Source organism: Ursus arctos, unplaced genomic scaffold (assembly GCF_023065955.2).
Source record: "Ursus arctos isolate Adak ecotype North America unplaced genomic scaffold, UrsArc2.0 scaffold_13, whole genome shotgun sequence".
NCBI classification, from domain to species: domain Eukaryota; kingdom Metazoa; phylum Chordata; class Mammalia; order Carnivora; family Ursidae; genus Ursus; species Ursus arctos.
In genome coordinates, this window is record NW_026622797.1 from 29,200,273 (window position 1) to 29,227,099 (window position 26,827).

The 26,827-nt window shown below is 38.9% G+C and overlaps 2 protein-coding genes across 3 annotated transcripts in view; one reads left to right on the forward strand and one right to left on the reverse strand.

Annotated features, from left to right (window-relative positions):
- The window catches only part of SLC2A12 (solute carrier family 2 member 12), a 55,795-nt gene extending 44,717 nt beyond the window's left edge, over positions 1-11,078 (forward strand). For both annotated transcript variants that reach the window (XM_026504838.4, XM_026504839.4), the window contains one exon: positions 6,800-11,078. In XM_026504838.4, coding sequence (XP_026360623.2) covers positions 6,800-6,953 — 154 coding nt within the window. In that variant the 3' untranslated portion in view covers positions 6,954-11,078. The remainder of the gene's footprint in view (positions 1-6,799) is intronic.
- Positions 9,003-26,827, reverse strand: part of TBPL1 (TATA-box binding protein like 1) — a 35,980-nt gene continuing 18,155 nt past the window's right edge. Inside the window, exons 2-7 of the mRNA XM_026504842.4 lie at positions 18,712-18,890; positions 16,401-16,483; positions 16,181-16,244; positions 13,448-13,551; positions 13,249-13,343; positions 9,003-11,253 (exon numbers count right to left, since the gene is read on the reverse strand). Coding sequence (XP_026360627.1) covers positions 11,174-11,253; positions 13,249-13,343; positions 13,448-13,551; positions 16,181-16,244; positions 16,401-16,483; positions 18,712-18,846 — 561 coding nt within the window. The 5' untranslated portion in view covers positions 18,847-18,890 and the 3' untranslated portion in view covers positions 9,003-11,173. The remainder of the gene's footprint in view (positions 11,254-13,248; positions 13,344-13,447; positions 13,552-16,180; positions 16,245-16,400; positions 16,484-18,711; positions 18,891-26,827) is intronic.

A 26,827-nucleotide genomic window follows, 5' to 3' on the forward strand; every position in this document is an offset into this window, starting at 1 on the left:
CGCATCTGTCTTGGTAAAGAGTTTGGATTGTATGCTGAAGGCAGTGGGGTCTGTTTAAAACAGCAGGGTGTCGGGGCGCCTGGGTGGCACAGCGGTTAAGCGTCTGCCTTCCGCTCAGGGCGTGATCCAGGTGATCTGGGATCGAGCCCCACATCAGGCTTTTCTGCTATGAGCCTGCTTCTTCCTCTCCCACTCCCCCTGCTTGTGTTCCCTCTCTCGCTGGCTGTCTCTATCTCTGTCAAATAAATAAATAAAATCTTAAAAAAAAAAAACAGCAGGGTGGGGTGGGGGAGAAGTTACCCAATGTTTAAAGGAGGACTCTGACAAAATACAGAGAATGGAAGGGGGGCTCCTGAATGAGGGAGACCAATGGGAGTCTGCTGAAGAAATCGGATAGAAAACTATGGGCTGGATGGCGTGCAGGGATGGAATGAAACGACATGGAGCTGGATTGGAAAAGACAGTTGAGGAAAAAGAGAAAATTGGAATCTTTCTCGAGCCTAGAGAACGAACCCCATATACAATGGGAACATCCACCAAAGTAAGACAAGGAGGAGGAAGAGCAGGCTTGGGAGGCAGGAGTCTGGTGGGGGCTCAGGGACGACACTGAGTTCAGTTCGTGCGTATTGTCTGTGAGGTGCCGATAGGACATGCGAGTGGAGGAGAGAAAAGACCAGTGGACGTTGGAAGCTGGTCCTCAACGCGTCAGTGCATAATAAGTGCGTATGTAAGCCGGGGTACACCCACGTTTGTGGAGACTAAGCTTTTAAGGACCTTGTTTAATAAAAAAAAAATCACCAAATTATGAATGCAAAATTAGAAGTGAGTGTGTGGGTCTTGGAAGAGGCTGTGATGTGAGGGGTCCCGGGGCTGAAGTGTCATTGGCCTTATGGTAGGTCCACCTTGTGCATATGCACTTTTTAACTACCTGTTTATTAGCTGGGGGAGGGGGGTGAAATTCCTTTAAAAATAAAGGTTTGCTAAAATTCTTGTGAACAACACTAACTGCAAAGTCGAGGCAGGGAGAAAGCAATTATGAACGAGCTGAACGAACAAAGGGCCTACTCTGTTATCACTCCTGATCACATTCTTATTTATTTATTTTTTTAAAATTTTTTTTATTTTTTATTTATTTGAAGAGATAGAGATAGCCCGCGAGAGAGGGAACAGAAGCAGGGGGAGTGGGAGAGGAAGAAGCAGGCTCATAGCGGAGGAGCCTGATGTGGGGCTCGATCCCAGAACGCCGGGATCACGCCCTGAGCCGAAGGCAGACGCGCTTAACGACTGTACCACCCAGGCGCCCCCGCATTCTTTTTTAAAAAGTCTACCTTGAAAGTGGAATGAATGTTCTGGAATTAAGATTAAGAAACTTTTAGATCTATCTTTCATAGGTATCCAATTGAAAACCAAATAAAAATTTGAGGACAAAACTTAGGAAAAGCCAATATTTCTATCTGGTAGACCCCCAGAAGGAGACATCCCTAGCAACATATGATTTGGCTTTCTAAAACGCAACAAAACTTACTCATTCAGGAACAGGGTGGGGAAGAAATCTGTCTAAATTGGTAAAGCTCTGAATTATGAAATGTTTTTGAAGGAATCACATTTCTGTAACTTTTGAGTCATGTAATTATTCAATTTAAATCCAAACCTCCAGTTATAAAGTGCAAAGTAAGGGAAATCCAAAAGCCAAGATACTGGCAACCCTAGACGGACCGCACGGGTGCTGTGTGTTGAAGAGCAAGTCTAGATACTAGGTCTGATGCAAAGAATTATAAAAGATGAGGGGGCAGAACAATCCTGCAGGTGAAACTCCCAGCAGCAGCGAAAACACCTACTGGGGTGTGTGTCGTGGGGCAGCCCAGCACTGCGGGGAGAGAGGAGACAGTCGCTCTTGGAAACCTTGGCTGACTCCTATTTCTGTGGACTACGGAGCCTGAGGTTGGTCTCAGCTTGAAGCAGCAGGTGGACAAAGGCTTTTTTTTTTTTTTTTTAAGATTTTATTTATTTAGGGGCGCCTGGGTGGCACAGTGGTTAAGCGTCTGCCTTCGGCTCAGGGCGTGATCCCAGTGTTGTGGGATCGAGCCCCACATCAGGCTCCTCCGCTATGAGCCTGCTTCTTCCTCTCCCACTCCCCCTGCTTGTGTTCCCTCTCTCGCTGACTGTCTCTGTATCTGTTGAATAAATAAATAAAATCTTAAAAAAAAAAGATTGTATTTATTTATTTGAGAGAGATAGAGAGAAAAAACGCAAGCGGGGGGAGGGGGCAGAGGGAGTGGGAGAAGCAGACTCCTTGCTGAGCAGGAAGCCTGGAGCTTCAGGATTCGATCCCAGGGCCCTGGGATCAGGACCTGAGTGAAGGCAGACACTTAACTGACTGAGCCACTCAGGCCCTGGCAAAGGTTTTTAAAATGGAAATGTAAGCAGCCTGAATTGTGTCAGCTGGCTAAGTATTTATGGAATATGTATGTTAAACAAGGTTCCCTGGAGGGAAAAGTCAGAGACAAAAATAAAAAGGAAGATAAAATCCCTAATGGTATTGAGAAGTTATCCAACTAGCTAAGTACATGGAACGGGAAGCCCAGGGAGCTCGCTGGGACACAGGCTCCGAAGTGAGCTCGGACACCGTGCTAAGGGAGTCTTCACAAATTGAGGAGTTAAGGAAAAAAGTGAGTCCAATTTTGTCACCAGGGAAGGAGAGTCCTGACATGTATATCCCAATGACTTTCTAAGGAGGAGGCAAGGACACGATTTCTAATGTGAAATTAACTTCAAAGGTGATACATGCTGCTTAACATTTTCCTTTCTCATTTTTGGCATTAGGTTCTTTTGTTTCCATTTCTGCAAGGACAAGAAAACAAATATTCTTCCAAGGTTGTTTCTTATAAAATAAACAGTGAGTCAGCTGAGAGGTCAAAAAAGATTTCAGCAATAATGTAATTTGAAAGGATTTAATGTTGAACTTCTGCCCTGCCAGCCACAAACTCAAAATGGGATGTTGGCCATATTTGCTGTTTCAGCTGTGACTTTATGTTCCTTAGTTTAAGTGGAAACAGAGAAAAAATGAATGAGCGAATGTTTTGGAAATATTTTAGTTCTGAGACTTAGGTTAGTTTTTGCTTCTAGCAATTTAATGTATGTGGTCGCTCCTTCCTTCATTCATCCAAACTCACTTGTTCGAGAAGTATTTACTGAGCATCTAATATGTGCCAGGCACTGTTCAAGGTGCTACCGCCACATTACTCAGCGAGCAGAAATGCTGCGAGAATTAGAACATGCTGATAAGCTAGGGAGTGATTACGGGGCTACTTTTGATCAGGTGATCTGAGAAGGTTATTCTGAGAGGTAACACTTAGGATAAAATCTGGGTGATAATAAGGAGCCAACAAAGATAGGGCGAAGGAGAACTGGAGCAGGGAGAACGGCTAGCGCAAAACTAATCCGAAACACACTTGACCTGTTCCGGCCAGGAGGCTGAATCTGTGAGGTTGTTAGAAAGTTCGTAGAGATGAGTGCAGAGCCCTGCAGGCCAGCAAGTTTGGATTTCATTCGTTTTTTTCTTTTTTTTTTTCCCTAAGATTTTTAATTATGTATTTATTTGAGAAGGAGAGAGAGAGAGAGAGAGCAAGCACTAATGAGGGGAGGGGGGCCAGAGGGAGGGCAGAGGGAGAAGGAGGGGGGAGAAGAGGGAAGCCTGGATCATGACCTGAGCCGAAGGCAGAAGCTTAATCTTAACGGACCGAGCCACCAGGTGCCCCTTGGATTTCATGCTAAGTGCAATGGGAAGCTACTAAAATACTCCAGCAGGGCGTGAGGGGAGCTGACTGACATTGTGCAGGGGGCCACGTGAACCTCTGCCGTGGCCCAGCTGAACACGGCTGAGAGAGCACAGAGGCGCCCTGTTGAGTTTTTCTCACTTTAAATCATGACCCTTGGGGGCGCCTGGGTGGCTCAGTCCATTAAGCATCTGCCTTTGGTTCAGGTCATAATCCCAGGGTCCTTGGATCAAGCCCCGCATCTCCGGTTTCCTACTCAGCGGGGAGTCGGCTTTTCCCTCTCCCTCTGCCCCTCCCCCCCACTTGTGCGCACGTGTGCTCTCTCTCTCTGCCTGTCTCAAATATATAAATTTTTTAAAAAATCATGATCATTGACTTCAAGTGGCCTTCAGTGCTGCCTGGCAATCACATATTTCCCAGGCCTATTAACTGCTTGTCTTCTAGACAACTGCTCCATACCACCTTCTCTCTCTGGGAACGTCCCCCCCTCCTCGGCCCTGTTCACTCCACTGATGTCCTTGTCTCTGACTGTACTGAGGAAATGGACACAATCAGAAGGGAACTTCCATAGCCTTACACACCAACGCACACATTAGTGTTTGTACCTACATACAGCGTCACCCCTCTGGGTTCTTTCTGTTAGTGCCACCGTTGCTGTGTGAGGCCAGCCGCTTCACGCTCTCCCCCACCTCTTTCCCAGGACATTCTCCAACAGTTTTCTCTGCTCAGCCGTGCGTCTTGCACGCTTCAGCTCTCTACTGGATCTCAACTTCTCACCAGCATGGAAACCTTGTGTGACTTTTTTCCCCATTAAAAAAAAAAGGGGGGGAAAGAAAAAAAAGGTCTTGATTCCATTTTCCTCTTTAGCTTGTGCTGTTTCTCTGCTACCATTTACAGCAAAGTTCTGGAATATTCATTGTCATCAATTCCTCTTTCTCCATTCTCTCATGAACCTGCTCCAGGGAGACGTTAACGGCTACCACCCTAGTGAAATTGCTCTAACATCCCAGCGGCCTCTACATGGCTAACCCCAGTGGTCAGTCTCATTCCTCATCGTAATGGCTAGTGTGGTGACCATCCCCAGGATTGGCCTGAGGAGAGCATGCCCTCCTTCCTGAAATACTTGTTTCCCCGCCTTCGGGGACCCACCTCTTGGTTGTCTCCTGTCAGTTGCTCCCTCAGCAGCCTCTGCTGCTTCCATCTTATCTTCCCAGTATTGTGAAGTTTTTGTGCCCTAAGATTTAGTTCTTAGATCACTTTGCTATCAGCCTCACTGGCTTATTGATCTCACATAAAGTTACTCAATGCATGCACGCATGCATAAATGAATGAATGAATGAATGAATGAATGAATGAAAAAGAAGAGTAAGGCAATGAAGTAGTTAGGATGATACTTAAATTTTTAGCTTGAGAAACTGCATGGATGGTCAGATAGGCCAGCCAGAAAAAGCACGAGGTTCAGGGATTGAGAGATGTTTTAGATGAGTTCATTTGGAGATGACCATTAGGAAACACTTTCACTTGTCTCCTGGAATAGCACACTGCACCGCTTTTCCTTCTACCTCATTAGTCACTCCTTGGTCTCCTTTGCTTCTTCCTTCTCGTTTACACTGCTAAATACAGATGTGCCCAGGACTCAATCCTTAAGATCCGTATCTATATTCACTCTGTAAGATCTATCCCTAAGGCATTATCAGCCATAAAGTGATGACTCCCAAATGGATTTTAATCTCCAGGGTCTGATCTTTGACCTTTCAAATTTCCAAATCTGCTAACTTCACATCTTTGGTCGAAATGTCTAATAGGCATCTCTGGCTTAACATGACCTACGCGGAACTCTTGATTCTCAGTCCCGCTCACCCAAATGCACATACATTCCTCTGCAAACCTTCTGCCTGGGGGTTGTGGGGAGGGGGTCCTCAGGCCAGACGCTTAGGATTCACCCACGATAACCCCTACTCCTTACATCTGTACTAAGTCTCGTTAAATCTGTTAACAAAACATACCATGAACCCGACCTTTTCGACCGGTGCCATGCAGTCCCAACCGCCATCTTTTCCGTGGACTAGACTAACCTCTACATTGTTCTTCCAGCCCCTGCCCTCTCCAGTCTATCCTCGATATAGCAGTTAGACTGATCTTTTAAAGATGTCATTCCTCAGCTCAAAATCCTGTGGCTCCAATTACATTACAAATAAAATGCACACTTTTATGGCTGCCACTTACTTCTCTAAGCTCGCCTCTGTCGTTCATGATCTTTCTGGAAACACATGCTTCCAGTTCTTCACAGGGTTTCCTCCTTGTCAGTTTTTGATCAAATGTCACCTCTTTAGAGTGATGCCAGTAGTATGATCGTCACCTCCCACCTGTTTTCCTTTTTTCCTGTTTATTTTTCTCATTAGCACTTTAACTGCTTGAAATGTTACGCTTATACGCTTCTCTCCTCTATTAAAAAGTAAGCTCCTTGAAAGCAGGTCTGTATCTACTTAAGTAACGGATCAAGTGACAGGAAAAGATCTTCGAAAGAGGCTCAAAGGTGGCCTTACTTTGTTTTTAAATAAATGTAAAATACTAGGGCATATTTTTATGCTGATGGCAGTAATCCCATAGAAAAGAATTTATTAATGCAGGAGCAAGAGGGTAATGCAGAGGGTAGGCAATGCAGACACAAATACAGGCATATTGGTAGAGTTTGAGAAGAGGAGAAAACTAAAATAGGATCTGGGACATGATCCCCATTAGTTCTGTGTAATACTATCTTTGGACTCTGTACGTAGGAATGCCTTGATTTTCTGGGAAGTCACCCTCCCCACCTTACCCTTTGCGTGAGATTGACCAAAGTTCGGTGATACACTGAATTTCATGATACATCAAGCCTTTGCAATAAAAATGTCTTTTTGGCTTAGCTAAAACATTACAGCCCCAGGGTGATTTAAAAAAAATAATAGCCTGTACCTTTTTTTTTTTTCCCCAAGTACTATAACTAAGAGTGACATTTTCATTAGTGCCTCTTTCTCTTTCAGGAACTATGTGAAAAACAACATTTGTTTTATGAGTCATCATCAAGAGGAATTAGTGCCAAAACAGCTTCAAAAAAGAAAACCCCAAGAGCAGCTCTTGGAGTGTAAAAAGCTGTGTGGTAGGGGACAACCGAGGCACCTTTCTCCAGAGACCTAATGGCCTCAAATCTTACAAATGTTGTTAAAGAACAATTAGAAAGGTGTCTTCGTGCCAACATAATATTGGCCACTCCCATGTTTTCTCCTTAGTGTCGTGGAGCTAGTTTTAGAGACACCCTGAAATTATAAAGACAACCTTTAACCTTCACCTCTCGAAAGGTCAATGAGGTACGAGATCCCGTGATCCCTTTCTTCCTCTGCGTAGGATTCCAGGTGAAACAAATACTGGCTGGTTCAATACTTTGCACCTTTTTCACAGAGCAGCCTTTGAAAAACTACGAACTAGCAATGCGATCAACTTTTGCCTTAAGGTATGTACGTACGGAGGCCGCTTGCGGCTTTATGATTCAGACACCTAAGTGGCCTGAACACGAGCGTACAGTTTTTTGCCCACTACGACGGTACTTGCACTGGGCCTTCTGTCAAAAAGAACCAGGACACAACGTGAATAATTGCGCCTACATCCTAGATTAGCAGGAGAGGATCCTGGCTGGGATTTCAGTGATGATGCCTAATTATCGTTCAATAAGTACAAAGATTATGCAGCTTATTTTATGAATTATGAACTACAGTGTTATGCAAAATACCCTTTTATGAATTTTATGTATAAAACGTTAAAAAACAATTCTGCAACAGTTGAGAAAAATAAACACTGTTCCACCCATTTTAAAAAAATACGACTAGAAAGGACAATTTCAAAATCCTGGGACCATTTTTATTTAGTAGTACCTGTTAGTAAAACCTTAGAAAAGGAGTCAGGCCATTAGGTTATTGATCCAAATCTCTAATCAAGTAGGTGTGAGTTATTGAGTCAAGCTGATACCACTCTCCTTGGAAGGCTTTCGTGATGACTGAAGAGCGATCCATATAGCCTCCTGCAACTCTTTGCACTCCTCAGGACGACCACTACCTCGGATTACGGCACACGGGCTGTAGCTGCTGCTGACCTTCAGATGACTGCGGATGTAGTGAGTGACATTCAGCCATCAGGACGATTCCCTCACCACGTTCTCTAGGATGAAACGGAGGTCACCAACTGAAACGTAAACTTGGGTTTTGCCCACACCACAATGAACTGCTCTCTTCTGTTTTTCTCCAGTTGAATATTAAGACTCGGTGAGGTATTTTACCGATGTGCATATGATGACAGAAAATCTACAATAAAGAATCTCGATCTACTTAAGTAGTGACCCATTAAATTACTATTATAAGCCATGGGAGACACACAAACACTTAAAGCATGAACAACCTAACTTGAAAAAGAATAAAACATTATGACCAGCCTGAAGAAAAGAGAATCCTAAGGGCCAAAACCCTTTGTTATTTAGACTGGAATTTTCCTATTGGCCCCTAACAAACTGTCCCAGTTTGATATAAGGGTATATGATCTAGGAATTCCCCTATAACGAAATGGAAAGACTATAAATCCATGCAAGTAAGAGTGAAACTGTATTAGCAGAGACTCAGGAGAATGACCGAAAGTCCTGACTCTGAAATGCATCGCATCATGAAGACTGGCAGGGAACGTTACGAGGAAGGGAGACTCGAGCTCTTACTTCTACCACGGCACATTTCCTATGCAAGTTAGAGCATGTGTTTCGTTTTCCATTTTGGAAGGAGAAGGAAAAGTGTGTTCTGTAGTGGATCAATTTAAGAAATTTATTACGACTCCTCAGTGGAATTCTATGCTGAGATGACTTTTAAAAAATCAAGACAGGTAATCGATATGAATTTTTTTTCTTTGTCAAGCATCACAGATTATAAGATATTTAACAAAACTGTTACATGTTTCCTTGGAAGTTCAAACACTGTATATATACATTAGCAATTTCTTGTTTCAGCCATTCATCACAAATGGGTAGGAAACTGTTCATAAACTTAGGGGGTTTATCACTAGTGATTTCAACTTCAGCATCTTAAACACTCTTGTATTTTTCTTTTATTATCCTGAGTCTGTAACTAAATAATTCTGTCTTCAAATTTTTACCCAATACACCCCTAACCACAGCTTTTTTGATTTTCAAAAATAAAAAAGGGGGAATACTTATTTGTATGTATATATTCACAGTTTTTATTTATAAAAAAATTTACAGCACTTGTGAAGAGCCAGCAGAAGACATCAGACACGCTCATTCTTACCAGCTTTGTTAAGTTTAGTGGGTTAGCCACGACACTTCGCCAGGTGATGCTCACACGGCAGCCCTGAAGCCTGAACTGGCTAGATTGTCTGTCTTCCTCTTTTCTGAGAAAGCATTCTGATGAGCTACTGAGCTACCTACTTTTCAAGTCACTTGAATACTGAAAATATTACAACATCTGGATCTGCACCTTGACCATATAATCACGTTTCCCCCTTTATTTCCTTTTTTGTGAACATCACAAAACAGGTCACTTATTACTGTTAGTTAAAGCTAAGTGGAAAATCTCAATTTTTAAAAATAGTCGCCCAGAACCTGTGACTTCTTCACTGAATTGTATCATCCTCTATACTTTATAAGGTTTACCCTATTCTACTGGATCTTACAATGAAGCAAATAAACCTAATGTATAAAAAAGAGAGAGAGAGAATAAGAGAAGTTTGAAAATCACAATTAAGTCTTTCACAAGAAAGAAAATATAAAAGCTAGCCTTTGCCCCCCGACTTAAGAGTGAGAGGCACAGTAGGGGAAGGCATCGAGAGAAAAGAAGATAAAAATAAATAAAAAATAACGTATGTTGTTCAGTGCAGTTTGTAAGGTAGGTTTGGAAGACCTTATAATACGGTAAGGAAAATAAACTAGAACATGGAGGACAAGATGTGGCAAATTTTTCATGAAACTTTCAAAACATTTTGAAAATTCAGGTTTTAGTGGAAGATTGTGTTGGAATATTGTCTCTATTAAGTCCCTACTAAGAAGCTCATTGGACTGTCCACTCAGCTTTATTTCTAAGTGAAATTACTGTTGGTTCTGCTAAACTCCTGATCCCAAGCACAGGTGCACCCTGATCGCATACTACCCCCAGGGCTCTTGGGTAAGCCAGGGGCCACTGTTTCACAAATGCGTATTTACTGTAACTTTAAGAGGAGCAATCCCAAATACTGATTAGTCGCACTTCAGCTCCATTAAATAGGACACAGCAAGGGGAAAGACGTATCTTGCAAAATGGCTTTCAAGTTCAAGTTGAACTATATTATAATTATACTGTGGCACAGAGGCAGCTTGTGGGCACTTCTTGTTAAAACAGCACAATGTATCAACTTCTGACAAGACTCTTAGTATAGCCTTCAGCACCAACCTAAGATTACTACTTTCCTACAACTAGAGGTGAGTCTTACCAGAATAACAAAAGGACATTTGAGGTACAACCCATCACAGCTTCTTTCTCATATCCATCTTGTAGGTAAGAGGCTTTGCTTTTTAAAACTACACTTTTATAACTTTTAAAAGATATTTAACATTTTCTATCATATTAAATTAGCAACAGAAAACATTATGCTTAATCTATAAAGTTCTACTCCGGTTTGCTCCCTAGAGTTTATATACATCCTTTTATTTCTAATCTGCAAGAAAAAAAATTCCTATTTGATATTTGGTAACAGAGCAGTAAAAGATACTATACACATGTGGCATATATATATTTACAAAATACACTTCAAAAAGAAGCCAACACACTTTAGCAAAAGTCTAAGCTTGCATAGATTAAAAAGAAAAAAGAATTATGAATACAATTTTTGTTAAAATAGAAAATGGGGAATAAAAGTTACAGAATGGATATGAAGAGAGATCTTTTCCAAACTTTTATTTGTGCACATTCAATTGAAAAAGATAACTTTTACAGGTTCTTTGGTGCCCATATTCAGCATACAAAAATGTAAAAGACTATTCACAAATAAAACACGTTAGCTCAAACCGGGAAGAAATAATGACATAACGAAACAATTTAAGGTAGTGCACACTGTGACAGCTCTGCTTACGGGGACATGAGAATTACTGCGAAAATAAATAGAATGTCCTTTTGTAAAAGCAGCAATGTCATGTCTTGTAAACTTCCTTTTTATATTACAGCAAGGTTTGAAATAAAATCCAAAGGGCCTGGAGCTTACACTGTAGCCGTGAATGAATAAAAGAGTCTATTTCCTCAATTACCGTTGGTCCAGTTTTCCTTTTGTTTTGAGTCCAATGTGCAGCAGGTTTTAAAAGGTGCTCCGTTAGGGATTCTAACCAATTACGTGATGAATTATAAAATTTCTTTCCTGCTTTCAAACACAAATGGGTAAATCTGTTCCACAGCAGTCGCAACGGCCTTTACGTTGGGCCCTGTAACAAACACAACGGCGGAAGACGTGAGAAGGGCGCTAGGAACGTGCACTTCCCGGAACCGGAAACATTCACACAGTTTAGACTAGCGGATTAATTGTTTAAAAAAAAGATCTACACTTTACATAACTATACAGTCAAAATACAAACCAAGAGAATAAAATTTGTTTCTGAACAATTCAAGGAAATCTGAAACACAAAATGCTATTATTCATCTTGTTTTCGGGCAGTGTGAAGACAGTATCTATAAAAATCACATCTAATGGCGCTGTTAGGTGCTGATTAAAGGAAGAAATGATAAACGGGACCAGACACTTTGGTCACTATCCGTTTGGTCACTATAGCCTGGCTTTCAGTTAGGCTACTTCTGATGCTCACAGGAGTACTGAGGAACCCAGCAACGTAAAACAAAGCTGCTTCCAAGGTATTGGAAAACTGCAGAGTTGTTATTAAGTGGTCTAAACCCCCCCCCCCCAGATTTACTAGTGCTTGCTACCCACCACATGTTTATTATTAAGCTGGCCATTCATCCTCACAGCTTACTCAGTAAACAGGGGAACACACATGTGGGAAGGGGGTGCCAGTATATGTGAATTAATCCATATAATGCTAGGAATAACTTTTTTTAAATGTACTCTTCCATTTAAATAGCTAAAAAGAAACAATGAAAAGATTTTCATAAAACTTATTTTGAATAAAAACGGGTTCACTAAAGTACACTTAATTCTCTTGAAAGATGCTGAAAACGTACATACTGTACCCACCGTGAACTCTCTGAAGGTACTGACCACGTGTTATCCGGGTCTGCTCCTTCCTGATTCCCCTCCCCCCCGCCTTTGCCTATGGGAACCACTCAGTATCTGTTCACTGAATCGTTAACATTTCATAGGATGTTCCTGATGTAAATATATAATGTATACTAATTAACCCAATTATCTTCAGCTCGTTATTACGCTGTTTAATTATCTAATAACTCAGTAAATATAGATTTTACCTATGCATCGTAAACTCTATACTTAGGAGGGACTTATCGATCAATAGACTTTGGGGCCTCTCAGAAGTCTGGGCTCCAAAATGTAGAGAGAGACAGTTGAAAGAAGGGAACAAACGGATTTGTTCCCCATCACTCCATTTTCAGATACAAGCATGACGCTGGCAGTAGGCTTTAAAAGTCTCCAAGGAAGATGTGAAAACCCGTAAGATGAGTCAAAACTAAGCTTCCTTGTTCAGAGTCTAGAGGTGTCAATAATGTGTATTTTCCTCTAAGAATTGAAGGAATACAAAGAAAAATTCAAGAACACCAAAGAAATTTCCTGAACTCAATTTAGCTGAAGGTTGGGCCTGACTTCCAAGTGATGCTTCTATACCATTATAAAGACGGTACCTTTAAGCCATCCTGTGTGCTAACTAATGCTCTCCACGCCTAGTCGCTTGAAACCACCCCTTGCAAATACTTATAAAAGATATAGAATGAAATACACGTAAGACATGACATATAGGTACCAATGATAGTTGAATATTTTGCTTATGTCAAACCTCTTCTCTGTGAAGTTTATAAAATGAGTTTCTCTTGAATATTTTAAATGCAAGACATCATAAATTAAAAAAAATATACTATGAAAATATATACTAGAATATTCTTAATAGCTCCAAACTGGAAACCATCCAAATGCTTATGGACAGTATGTTCACATCATAGATACTACACAGCAGTAAGAATGAATGATCTATAACTACATGGACTAATACAGATGAATCGCACACTAAGATAATGATGAGTGAAAGCAGACAGACCCAAAATAGCATACGTAAGATTTTAAAATAGTACATAAAAGTAGGGAAAACTAAACTACAGTGTTAAAAGTGAGGAGACTGGCTCCCCTTGAGGAATAGAAATGCCTGAAGGGGACAAATGAGACATTATTTCCATTTTGATATGGGCACCTCGCTTGAACCATAACGGACCGTAAGCTTGGTTTCAATATCATAAAATACCTGTTACTGTGATACTTCCTGTTGAAAAAATCTGTAATGTAGCTCTTAGAGATTTTATCCGATAGCACACAGCAGGATGAAGTTCAGGTTCATAACTATACCAAAAAAAAGCCCCCCAAAAATCACAATTAATATAAATATTTACAGGCTGACAATAATTATAAATTTGGTAAGCTGTCTTCATTCTTCAAAGACTTACCTAGCATGAGGTCTATTGTTCTTTGTGAATTCTGGCAAACGGATTTCAAATGGCATGTTACACACTGCCAAAACGTTAACGACCTTAAAATCTGTAAATATTACCTGTAGGAGAGAAGAACTCAATGAACTGTTTTGAAACAAAAATTTACTCCTCAGAAAACAAAACCTGCTCATCCGGGCAATTGTAACTAATTGTTTCAATCCTTAAGAATTAGAGCAACCAAGAAAGAACAGGCACATCTTAAACACTGAGACAGTATTTTAGGTTATCAGTGATTTCTTAATGCCATGCAGTTGACCCTCGAACAATACAGGGATTAGTGCCCCTGGCCAGTCAGGAGTCTATGCATTACTTCTGACTCCCCAAAAACTCAACTACTCATAGCCTACAGTTGACTGGAAGCCTTACCCATAAAACAGTCAATTAATACATATTTTGTATCTTATATTACATACTGTATTCTTAACAATAAAGCTAGAGAAAATGTTATTAAGAAAATCATAAGAAAGAGAAAATACAATTATAATACTATTCTGTATTTACTGAAAAAAATCTGCATATATGTGGATCTGCACAGTTCAAACCTGTGTTGTTCAAGGGTCAACTATAATTAAAGGGAAATAAAAGGTCAAAAACTTAAAAATTAAGTGAAACCTGAGATATTTGCATGATCAAAACACCTGGTCTTTTGAATATGTTTAATTTTTTTTAATACTTTAAATGGGATATTTGATCTACTAGGATAGGATAAAGAAGAGTGATAAAAAAATTAAAAGCAGAGTTCTCCTTCTCCAGAGTCAAAATGGAAAAGTTACCATTCAAAAGTCAATAATCACTGAGTATACACTGAGCTCCAAAGGTCAGACATTTTCTTATATGCAGTAGAATCAAATGATATTTCTATGAGTGTAGTTAGATGTTTGTTTTCTTTGGGGGGTAGGGTGAGAAAATTGTTTTTAACTGGGATTTTTCTCAACACTTCCAATGTTATGCTAAGACAAGAAGCTCCAAGACTGAAAAGTAACTTCAGCCACTCCTACCAATAATCTGAATGGTTCTATCTTATTATTATGTTTTGAAATGTTCCCAGTAAAATCACAATTCTGGATTAACTGTTCTGCAGCTGAGTACTTACACATGGCAGTTGATGAAAGTCACAAAACTGTCCAAAGTGACATCACCATGAGTCAAGACTCTCAATATTGCCACTTTCCTCGAGCACCAACCCTTCCCCTACCCACCAGCACTTCCATGCCTTTCTAGCACCTCCCACCTCAGGGAAGACTGAAGAGTCAGAAAAAAACTCAACTTTCCACCAGTGCTCATTCAAATTCCATCCAACCTGGACTCACCTCTTTGAGGACCACAGCTCACCTTTTTCTTTCATTTACTCATTATTTCCAAGTGACGTAACAAGTCCTTAATATGTACTAGTTTTACTCAAATTTATGCCTCCATAAAATTGTATCTGATAAAGTTAACCTGCCAGCAACGGTCACTTTACATGTGAGAACCCGCCAACCAGTGTGTACTTTTTGTGGACTACATCATGGATTTGACACAGCAAGCCAATCTTACAAATGTCCCTTTCTATACAATGTGCATTTTGTTTTGGATTTATGTCATTTTTAATACATCTGATTTTACAGAATGCAGTCTTTTCTGAGTTCTTTTTTTTTTTTTTTTTAAGATTTTATTTATTTATTTATTTATTTGACAGAGATAGAGACAGCCAGCGAGAGAGGGAACACAAGCAGGGGGAGTGGGAGAGGAAGAAGCAGGCTCATAGCGGAGGAGCCTGATGTGGGGCTCGATCTCAGAACACCGGGATCACGCCCTGAGCCGAAGGCAGACGCTTAACCGCTGTGCCACCCAGGCGTCCCTTTTCTGAGTTCTTATACAAGGTGTATAGTTGGTATTATTTATTCAGGTGAATTCTTTTCAACTTACAAGAGCATGTACAGTTATTTCCAAAGCACAGATTACATAAATTCTGCATATTTTAAATAATCACAATTCCCTGTTATAATGGTATGTTCTCACTAATCATAATATGTAGGAACGCTGTTTACTCTTAGCCGTTAAATGCACAGATGTATGCAAGTTCCACTCTAGTATCTTTTTTCTTCTTTATAATGTATGTGATAGCTATCTATAAATAAAAACAAATACACTCCCTACTCATCATCCAGACATACACTCTTGAGATGATCAAAAACGAGATTTTTTTGGTGAGAAGTGAACACCCTAAAAGAGTTGAAAAGGCAGTTCGCTTGTAAGGCAACAAGTCTCTCAATGAACAAGGGGTTAGCGAAAAAGCCAGGATTCTTTACAAGTACTCACATGGATGAGAGTTCGCTACTAAATTTTTGTACTGAAGGACAGTAAGAAAAAGGCCAATCATGAGAAGAGTTATCTGTGTGATTTTTTTTTTTCCTTAAAGATTTTGTTTATTTGACAGAGAGAGAGAGCATGCACAAGGAGGGGGAGTGGCAGAGGGAGAGGGAGAAGTAGGACTCCCGGAGAGCAGGGAGCCCTGATAAGGGCCTCGATCTCAGGACCCTGAGATCATGACTTGAGCCGAAGGCAGATGTTTAATTGACTGAGCCACCCAGGCACCTCTCTGTGTGATTTCTTTAGTCTGTTAAATTAAAAAGTCTAACTTTATAAATTAAATCCTTTAATATTTGCAGTTTTTTGGATGTTTTGGATATTTTTTGAAAATGTTACCTGAAAACCTAGTTTCTGCAGACTGCGCGCTAAACGTCTGGCACCAAATTTAGCTTCTTCTTCACTACGGTTTTAAGGAAAGAAAAAGATTATCAGTTAGGAAATAAATTTTATACTGACAAAAATGATAAACCATACACATGATTGTAAGTCTAGAAAAATGTCCTTTCTATGACAGAAAAATCAAAAAATTAAAGTAAAAAATCCAAGTAAAATTTACCTTGTTGCTCCAGTGCAAATAATTTTTCCTGAGGACCAAATTGTAGCTGTAATTCTAGGTTTTCTAAGCTTCATTAATACTTTCTGCAAAAGAACAAAATAAAACAAAACCGTGGTTACATATTGTTAATTTTCCTTATGGTTCTGCTCCATGTGGCCATTTTAGTAAAAGTGTAACTACTACTCGACGCTTACCCAAGACTGAGATAAATAACTGTTCTCCAAATCATCCAACCTGAAATCAAGTACCATACTGAACACAAAGAACATATTAATTCAAAAGGAAATTTAATTAATTAAAAATACAAGGTCTATATAAACCTTTTACTACATACTCAAAATCAATGTCCTACAAGCATGCAAACTTTTCAGCTTTCATTCCACCCGGGTCACATAACTGGAATTTGCTATTTGCAAGGATCCCTAAAGATGCCAAACTTACTCACAACTCAGGAGTTTTACAGTAATTGTTACTATTCTCATCTGGAATATTCTTCCCTCAATAGTCTCACTTTCATTCAAGTCTCTCACCAGATGTCAGATAGACAGGCCTTCCCTGACCACTCCACCAAAGCACCCATCCCCTCCCTGCTCCCCACCTCCCACCCTGCTTTACACTGCTTCACCGTACTCATCATTACATTGTATCTTACAGCTGGAGATGCCTACTACATATTCAAGTTCAATATACAAATCTTGAGTGCAGGACAAACGTTGGAGCTGGAGATGTAATTTCAGATTCCTTAGATATGAAAGGCATTTAAGGTTGTGGGTTTGAATGAAATTATCTACAGAGTAAGCATAAATCAGTCAAGGACTAAGGTCCAAGAGAACAATGTGAATTTAAATTTTCATTGCAATTTTCATTTATGGAAATATTATATGCCCATTATGCATAAGAGATAAATGTTTACTGAATACTGTAACATATAAATGAATCAGACATTTCTCCTCAAAACTTTTATTATTTTTTGAGTTTCGCCCTTTCTCTGTCATATGTTATATTATCAAACTAGAAAGCTAGTAAGTCTGGAAGGATAAAATTTACCAAAGAGCCAAATAAAACTTGAACTAAAAGATACTACAAAACTTCATACGCAAGTGGCTGCGAAACACTAAACTGAGTTTATTCTGCATTTAATTGTCTTCCACCACCACCTTAGCCATCAATTCAGCTTTTTCAATTAACCTTCTATGAAAGAGGACTTCCCTGTCACATGGCATGCTCAAGTTCCAAAGCAGTTTAGGCATTTTACTCTCTAACCTCCTTAGCAGATATATTTATTCCTTTATTTAGGTGACAATGGCATTACTGATCTTTAATTGTGGGTCACTGCAATTTTTATTTGAATTTAATTCATCATAACTTAGTTTCTAGTACTAACAGCTAATGATAATTTACTGAGGTACACTGGCACCTAATTTTTAGAGCTTAGAGCCTTCATATGCATTCATAATTTTCATAATAAATGTGTAAGATATACATTTCAACATCATTTGGTTTATAAAAGCCAGTGAACACACACTGTCACTTGTAATGTTAATCTCAGTAAGGTTAAAAGCAAGTTATTAATGCTTTTATTTTAAATGTTACAGGTCTAACAAAAACTAAAATTTATAGTGTCCAGGTCAGGATAGGAATCACATTATTTTCAGCAATTCGTTACTAAAGAATACCAACTACTTTGGCTAAATAAAGAGGGGTATTACAATATGCTACAAAAATTACAACACATATCAGGGCATCATTCATATCATACAACATTCATGTAACTAAAAAAACTATATATATAGATATTTTTAAAGATTTATTTATTTGAGAGAGTGAAAGCGAGAGAGTGGGGGGAGGACTAGAGGAGAGAGGAACTTAAGCAGACTCTGCATTGAGAGCAGAGCCTACGCGGGGCTCCATCTCACGACCCTGAGATCAGAACCTGAGCCCAGGACCTGAGCCGAAACCAAGAGTCTGACGCTTCACTGACTGTGCCACCCAGGAGCCCCGAAAAAATGATATCTGAATAAGTATATAACACATACACATGTCCCCGTCTTCATTTAAAAGAAACTGAGAGAACAATAAAATTCTAGTAGCCTGTGAATTCTTTGCTAAGACCTGGAGACAGGGAACATCCAAAAGCTGACACTTCCGGGGAGGTGGGGCCACTTCTATGAGGCTCAATATCGTATTCAGTACACCTGGCACATGGTAAGGTGCTCAGAAACTGTCTGTATACAGAATATGTTTTAGAATATGATTCAGAGCACTATACAATTAGTCTACGCAGCACACATACCAAAATTTAGATACTTACTCCAACATCACGCTTATAAATTACATTTGCTCCCTCCAAAGCAATCTTCCTTAAGTTCAAATGGCATCTTGTTCTAAAAACACAGACTACATTTGTAATTAGAATGTCCAATGCAACATCACTGTCTGCATCCATTGGGGTAGTTTAAAAACTTAGCTTCCCACCACGAAGATCACATCCTGAGAAATAAAACAAAATAAAGTAATTAAATATTCTGTTAATTAATTTTTCACAAATAGTCCTGCAAATTAAAATAGAAGAAATGAGTTACACTATTTATTTTTTAAATGTTACTCAAACCAAATCATGTCCCTTCTGTTTCCCATTAACCATTTTCAAAAAGATAACAAACGTGTCATATAAAATCTTTCAAAATCGGGGCCTAACTTGTATTCCTTACAATTAATAAGGAACTTTCACATGCCAGAAGCCTACCAGACTCATCTCCTGCTCCTTGCCTTTACAACCACTTTGTTACAGGTCTATCACAGTTATGGCAGTTCTCCAAATACATCAAGTTTAAGGGCTGGACTTTGTGGTCCCAATGTCCAATCATTAATGGTACTATAACCTACCTCATACAACTTGCCAGGGCTATAAAAAAAAAAAAAAAAAAACGACCTATTTTCCTCTATTTTAGGTAACTGGCTTACTTGTTTAAAGGAGAAATATTAATTATATTTGTTAACAGATTTTTCTCATTTACTAGTTGCTCATTCATTATTCACTAATCAAATATATTCCACACACTGAGGACACCAGAGAAAAAATAAGTAAGACAAAATCTTTTGTCCTCACGGAGCTCTGGCAAAAAGCACACCACCATTTTTGTCAAGATCACAGTCTTCCAAAATATACCTTTCAAAACTATGATACAAGCATGTCTATAAACAAACGAAAATGAGCCCTAGTTTTTACTAAGCACATGACCCGTATCCAGCTAAAAAATTCTTTTTGACTAGGCTTCTACTTTTATTTATTTGAGAGAGAGAGAGAGAGAGAGAGCACGCACATGCACATGAGAGGGGCAGAGAGAGAGGGAAAGAGTCTCAAGCGGACTCTGTGCCCACTGCGGAGCCCATGTGGGGCTCGATCTCACAGCCCTGAGATCATGACCCAAGCCAAAACCAAGAGTCCAAAGCTCAACTGACTGAGCCACGCAGGTGTCCTTAGGTTTCCACTTCTTAAAAAACAAATAACAGTAATTCAGGTCACCTAACCCACGAAGAGAAAACCAGAAAACACTAATATTACCATTATAATGACCTTTAAAGATTCTTTGAAGTTGCAATATGAAAAACTAGCATTTTTATAAGGATTCAAAATATTATATGATTAAAACAATGAAGATGCCAAGAATCCCAGTAAGGAAGATTCAAGCTTGTTTTCCCTTTTAGTATTTGATAGAACGTAAGTCAGGCCAAGCCTTGCAGCACCTCTCTGGGATGAGGGAGCATTCAGCTCTGTGTACCACTTGTATCTTACCTTCATCAGGTTTTCTCACATTTATACTCCCTTCAATCTGCTTATCTTCTTGTTCTGTTGTTTTTGTGTATGTCTGAGCAACCTCAAATAATTTGTATGTACAAGGAGTGGAGGAGGGGTAGCAGTGGATAGATATATGAGTAGACAGATTAATAAAGAGGGCAGAGGCAGTTATCAATACTGATCTCAAACAGAGATCAATATCTGACTCACCACTTAACCAGTTAGGAGAACCTGACAAGTTATGCAATCTATCCGGGCCTCAGTCTTCTCGTCTGTGGCATGAAATACAGTGCCCTACCAGAAAGTGTTGTAGGGATTATAGAGAAGGTATAAAACGTGCTTAGTGAATATATCTGGTAACAGTAACACAAAAATGACAGTTAATATAAATCGAATACATTTAAATCAACAGGCAGAGCAGAGATACCTTAGTATCGTTTCCCATGATTATATTACAACCTGGATATTGAGCAATCTAGACCTCTCCAGGTTTCCTACGTTCCTATAAAAACTGTGCAATAACTATGAGGTAAAGAAGCTCTTAGTGTTTACCTCAACACCCATTCCATCCTTCCTTCACAATGAACAGAACCCAACAGAATCTAGCTGGGTACACCGTGGGAGAAATAAAATACTCTACATACCTTCAAGGCTCCCTGGTAACAGGTATAGCCAAGAGGCCACATGGCCCCGTCATGGTTAATGAAATGTAAAATGAAATGGTTTTGTGTCTTTTGGGGAGAAAAGACTGCTTAGAGTGACCAAACTAAGCCAGCAAAGACCCCTTTCCACCCTTCTTCACTTTTATTGCCTGGAGTTTGGATGTAAGAGTTGGAGCTCAAACAGCCATTTGAGATCATGAGACTATGTGATAAGGACAGTGGAACAGGAAGACAGAAGACGCCTGAATCCCCCATACAGTGAAACTCCTTATTATCCCTGCACTTCCTAATGCCAGACTTGACGAATGAGAGAGAAAAATAAATTTCCCTATCAAGGCCCACATATGTCAGATTTTTAGTATATGCCGCCAAACCTGATCCTAATGGATACACATCCCATGAGACAGGCTACAGAAAGCACTACTTAAAAGAGAAACTATGCCAAATTTACTGTTTCACACAGATTTTTTTATATCAAACAGGTTAAAACAAGTTAAGGGAAGAAACCAAGGGCAACATACAGGGTAAAAATAAGTCAACAGAGTATGTGTAAAGCAAATCTTGGTGAACCCAAAGAAGCCTTGAAATTAATACAAAATAGGTGATTGTGTCAGTACTTGAGCAACTTAAATTCTAAAAATAAGGTCACAGGCATAGTTCATCTTAAGTTACTCAACGTTCATATTTTACATGAATATAATCTGGCAAGCAGCCTCAGAAAATACTATTGCTCAGAAAATACTATCGCTGGTTTTAAAGGATACATTATGAAGTCAATACTTAAAAAAGAAAGAGGCATCCTATAGGAAAGACTCCACATTTTTGAAGTATTATAAACAAATAATCAAAAAAAATCCCCACTTGCAATGAATTTATCTATCTTGTAAAATAAGGGAATAGTGCTGGATATTAACAAAGATTCACCCCACGGCTAACATCATACTGAATGGTGAAAAGATCAAAGCTTTTCCTCTGAGATCAGGAGCGAATCAAGGATGCCTACTTTCGCCACTTGTATTCAACATAGTATTGGAAATCCCAGCTAGAACAATTAGGCAAGAAAAAGCAAATGCATCCAAATTGGAAAGGAAAAATTAAAACTGTCACTTTTTGTGGACATGATTTTAAATAGAGAAAACCCTAAAGATTCCACCAAAACAGCTGTAACTGATAAATGGATTCAGTAAAGTTGCAAGATACAAAATCAATATATAAAATCTGTTCTATTTCTATACATTTGCAACAAACTATCAGAAAGATAAATTTTAAAAACTCACTTCACAACTGCATCAAAAAGAATAAAATACCCAGGAATGAATTTAAACAAGGGAGGTGAAAGACCTATACACTGAAAACTGTAAGACACTAATGAAAGAACCTGAAAAATAAACAAATAAATGAATACACCATACTCGTGGATTAAAAGAATATCATTAAAACATCCATACCACCACAAAACAATCTACAGATTCGATGCAATCTCTATCAAAATTCCAATGGTATTTTTCACAGAAATAGAACAAATAATTCTAAAACTTGTATAGAACCATAAAAGCAATCTTGAGAAAGAACAAAGCTGGACTCTGATTTCAAACTATATTACAAAGCTACAGTAATCTAAACAGTATGGTATTGGCATAAAAACAAGCACAGAGATCAATAAAACAGAATAGAGCTCAGAAATAAAACCCATGCATATACAGTCCACTGATTTATGAAAAAGGAGGTGAATATATACAATGGGGAAAAGACAGTCTCTTCAGTAAGTGGTGTTAGGAAAACTGGACAGCCACACTCAAAAGAATAAAACTACACTGTCTTATACCATACACAAAAATTAACTCAAAATGGATTAGAGACTTAAATTGAAAACCTGGAACTATAAAACTAGAAGAAAACCGGTGGTAAGCTCCTTTGTACAAATCTTTGCATTGAATTTTTGGATCTAACTTTATTTTTTTTTAATGATTATTTATTTATTTATTATTTATTTATTTAGGGAGAGAGAGACAGCACCCCTATGTTCATCACAGTATTATTTACAACACCAAGATATGGAAACAACCTAGTGTCCATCAATGAGTGAATGGATAAAAAAGATGTGGAATATGTATATATACAATGGAATACTTCTCAGCCATAAAAAACAATGAAATCTTGCCATTTGCTACAACATGGATGGATCGTGAAGGCATTATGCTATGTGAAATTAAACAGAAATTTCACTTGTATGTGGAATCTAAAAAACAAAACAAATAAACAGCAACAACAAAAGCAGAGACTAAAAAATACAGAGAAGAAACTGGTAGTTGTCAGAGGGGAAGGTGGGTGTGGGGATGGGAGATCTACAAGGGGGTTAAAAGGTACAAACTTCCAGTTATAAAATAAGTAATTCAGGGGGGTCAGAAGTACAGCGCAGGGAATATTAGTCAATAATATTGCAGTAACTCTGTATGGTGACAGATGGCAACTACATTTATCATCATAAGCACTTTGTAATGCATATAAATGGGGAATCACTATGTTATATACCTCAAACTAATATAATATTGTATATGTCAACTATACTTCAATTAAAGAAAGGTTAAAAACAAGAAAGAAATACCTATTGGAAAATAAGAAGCATGGAAACATAAATGACTTAAGCATTTAATCCAAGAAATCAAGTAAATAACACCCACAAATATATAAGGAAGAAAATAGTAAGATAAAAGCACAAATAATAAAAGTAAAAAAGCAAACATGGTAGAAATAAAAATTCAACCCAAATTTTAAGATTCCAATAGTTTTTTCATATAGGAGTATTAACAAATAATTTTCAATTTTTTTTGTACAGTGTAGTAAAACAACATATATATTAGTTACTATAAGAAAAATAAGTTAATTCTATTTTGATTTCAATATAATTAACAACTTTTTCACCACCCATGGTTTAATCAGGTGTTTTGTCCTGTGTCTCAAGTAAATGCCTACTATGAGTTGTCAAACATTTTCTTCTAATAAAAAGCAAAGTTCAAAACTGCACCTGTCTTAACTTCAGGAAATGTCACATTTCTAGCTTTTTATTAAATGCATTATAATTGTGGTCAAAAGTACAAACTTCCAGGTATAAAGTAAGTCCTGGGGCTATAATGTACAGCCTGGTGACTAGAGTTAATACTACTGTAGCCTATATTTGAAAGCTGGTAAGAGAGATTTTCAAAGTTCTCAACACGAGAAAAAAAATTTGTAACTATGTGTGGTGATGCACGTTAATGACACGGTGTGGTGATTATTTTGCATCTCATACATATATTGAATCATTCAGTTGTATACCTGAAACATGATGTTATATGTCAACTGCATCTCAATAAAAATTTTTAAATAGCCTTCGAAAAAAACGCATCATATTAGCTGAAGCAGCTTCTTCCTCACTCAATGATTTTAGGGATGAGAACAAGTTGTGTTTAAGGTTCTCTGACTTTCTCGCGGTATTCAAAAACATTACTTCAGTAACCATCATAACCGGCAATCTTAAAGCATTACTTGGAAAACACCGCCACCTCCTGGCTCTTAAGACAAAGTGCATCAAAGACTACAGGTATATACCTTGCAGATAATTGTGGGTTTGGTTCCAGACCACCATAATAAAGTGAATACCTCAATAAAGCAAGTCAAATGAATCTTCTGGTTTCTTAGTGCATATAAAAGTTGTGTTTGCACCACACTGTAGTCTGTTAAGTGTGCAATAGCATTATGTCTAAAAAAAATCAATGTATATACCCTATTTAAAAGGTACTTTATTGCTAAAAAATGCTAACCATCATTTGAGCTTTTAGCAAGTCAATCTTCTTCCTGGTGGAGGGTCTTGCCTTGATGTTGATGGCTGCTGACTGATCGGGGGGTGGCTGCGGAAGGTTGGAGGCTGTGGCAATTTCTTAAAATAAGACAATAATAAAATTTGCCAGGTGGATTGATCTTCCTTTTAAGAACGGTTTCTCTATAGCATGTGATACTGTTTGATAGCATTGGGCCACTGTTGGAACTTTTTTCAAAATCAAGTCAATCCTCTCAATCTACTACACCTACTTTATCAACTAAGTGTATGTCATATTCTAAATCCCTTGTCACTTCAACAACCTTCACAGCATCTTCACCAGGAATAGACTGCATCTCAAGAAAACATTTTTGCTCATCTGTAAGCAGCAGTTCCTCATCCATTCAAGTTTCAACATGAGATTGCAGCAATTCAGTCCCATCTTCAGGCTCCACTTCCACTTCTCGTTCTCTTGCTTTTTCTACCACATCTGCAGTCACTTCCTCCACTGAAGTCTTGAGCCCCTTAAAGTCATCCATGAGGGTTGAAATCCATGAGGGTTGCAATCAACATCTTCCAAACTCCCATTAATGTGGATATTTTGATCTCTTCCCATGAATCACAAATGTTCTTAACAGCACCTAGAATGGTGAATCCTTTCCAGAAGGTTTTCAATTTACTTTGCCCAGGTCTACCAGAGGAATCACTATCTGTGGCAGTTATAATCTTATGGGAATGTGTTTCTTCAATAGTAAGACTTGAAAGTTGAAATGACTCCTTGATCCATGGACTGCAGAATGGCTGCTGTGTTAGCAGGCACGAAAATAACATTAATTTCGTTGTCCATCTCCATCAGAGCTCTTGGCTGACCAGGTGCATTGTCAGTGAGCAGTAATATCTTCAAAGGAATCTTTCTGATTCCTCAACAATGGGCTTAAAATATTCAGTAAACCATGTTATAAACAGATGTGCTGTCATCCAAATTTTGTTGTTACATTTATAGAGCACAGGCAGAGTAACTTTAGCATAATTCTTAAGGGCTCTAGGATAATCGGAACGGTAAATGAGCACTGGCTTCAACTCAAAAGTCATCAGCTGCATTAGCCCCTAACAAAAGAGCCTATTCTTTGAAGCCAGGCAGGGACTTCTCCTCTCTAGCTGTGAACGCCTTAGATGGCAACTTCTTCAATCTAAAGCGGTTTCATCTACATGGAAAAACTGTTGTGTAGTGTAGCCAGCTTCACGAATGCTCTGAGCCGGACCTTCTGGAGAACTTGCTGCAGCTTCCACGTCAGCACTCGCTGCTTCACCCTGCACTTTTCTGTTACGCAGACGGCTTCCTCCCTTACACCTCATGAATCAACCTCTGCTGGCTTCAAACTTTCTTCTGCAGCTTCCTCACCTCTCCAGCCTTCACAGAACTGAAGAGAGTTACGGCCTTGCTCTGAATTAGGCTTTGGCCGAAGGGAATCTGGTGGCTGCTTTGATCTTCTATCCAGACCACTCAGATTTTCTCCATATCAGCAAGAAAGCACACATTCGTGTGTTTACTGGAGTAGTACTCTTAATTTCCTTCAAGAACTTTTCCCTTTGCATCCACAATTTGGCTTCCTGGAAAAAGAGACCTAACTTTTGGCCTATCTCAGCTTTTGACATGCCTTTCTCACTAAGCGTAATCATATCTGACTTTTGATTTAAAGCAAGAGCTGTGTAATTCTTCCCTTCACTTAACACTTAAAGGTCACTGTAGGGTTATGAACTGGCCTAATTTCAATATTGTTGTGTCTCGGGGAATAGGGGGGCATGAGGAGAGAGGGGAACAACCCGTTGGTGGAGCAGTCAGACACACACAATTTTCTTGGTTAAGCGTGCCATCTAACATGGGTACATTTCGTGGGTACAATTACAGAGTAACATCCAAGATCACTGATCACCATAACAAATACAGTAATAATGAATAAGTGTGAAATACTGAGAGACTTATCAAAGTGTTGGAAAGATGGTGCCAATAGATTTGTTTGGTGCAGGATTGTCACAAACCTTCCATTTGCCAAAACACGGTATCTGTGAAGTGCAACAAAACCAGTTATGTCTGCACTACATTTCATATTTCCCATTGCAGGAAAGATATTTAAACTGAAAGGCTACAATAAACACTGTCATCAAAACA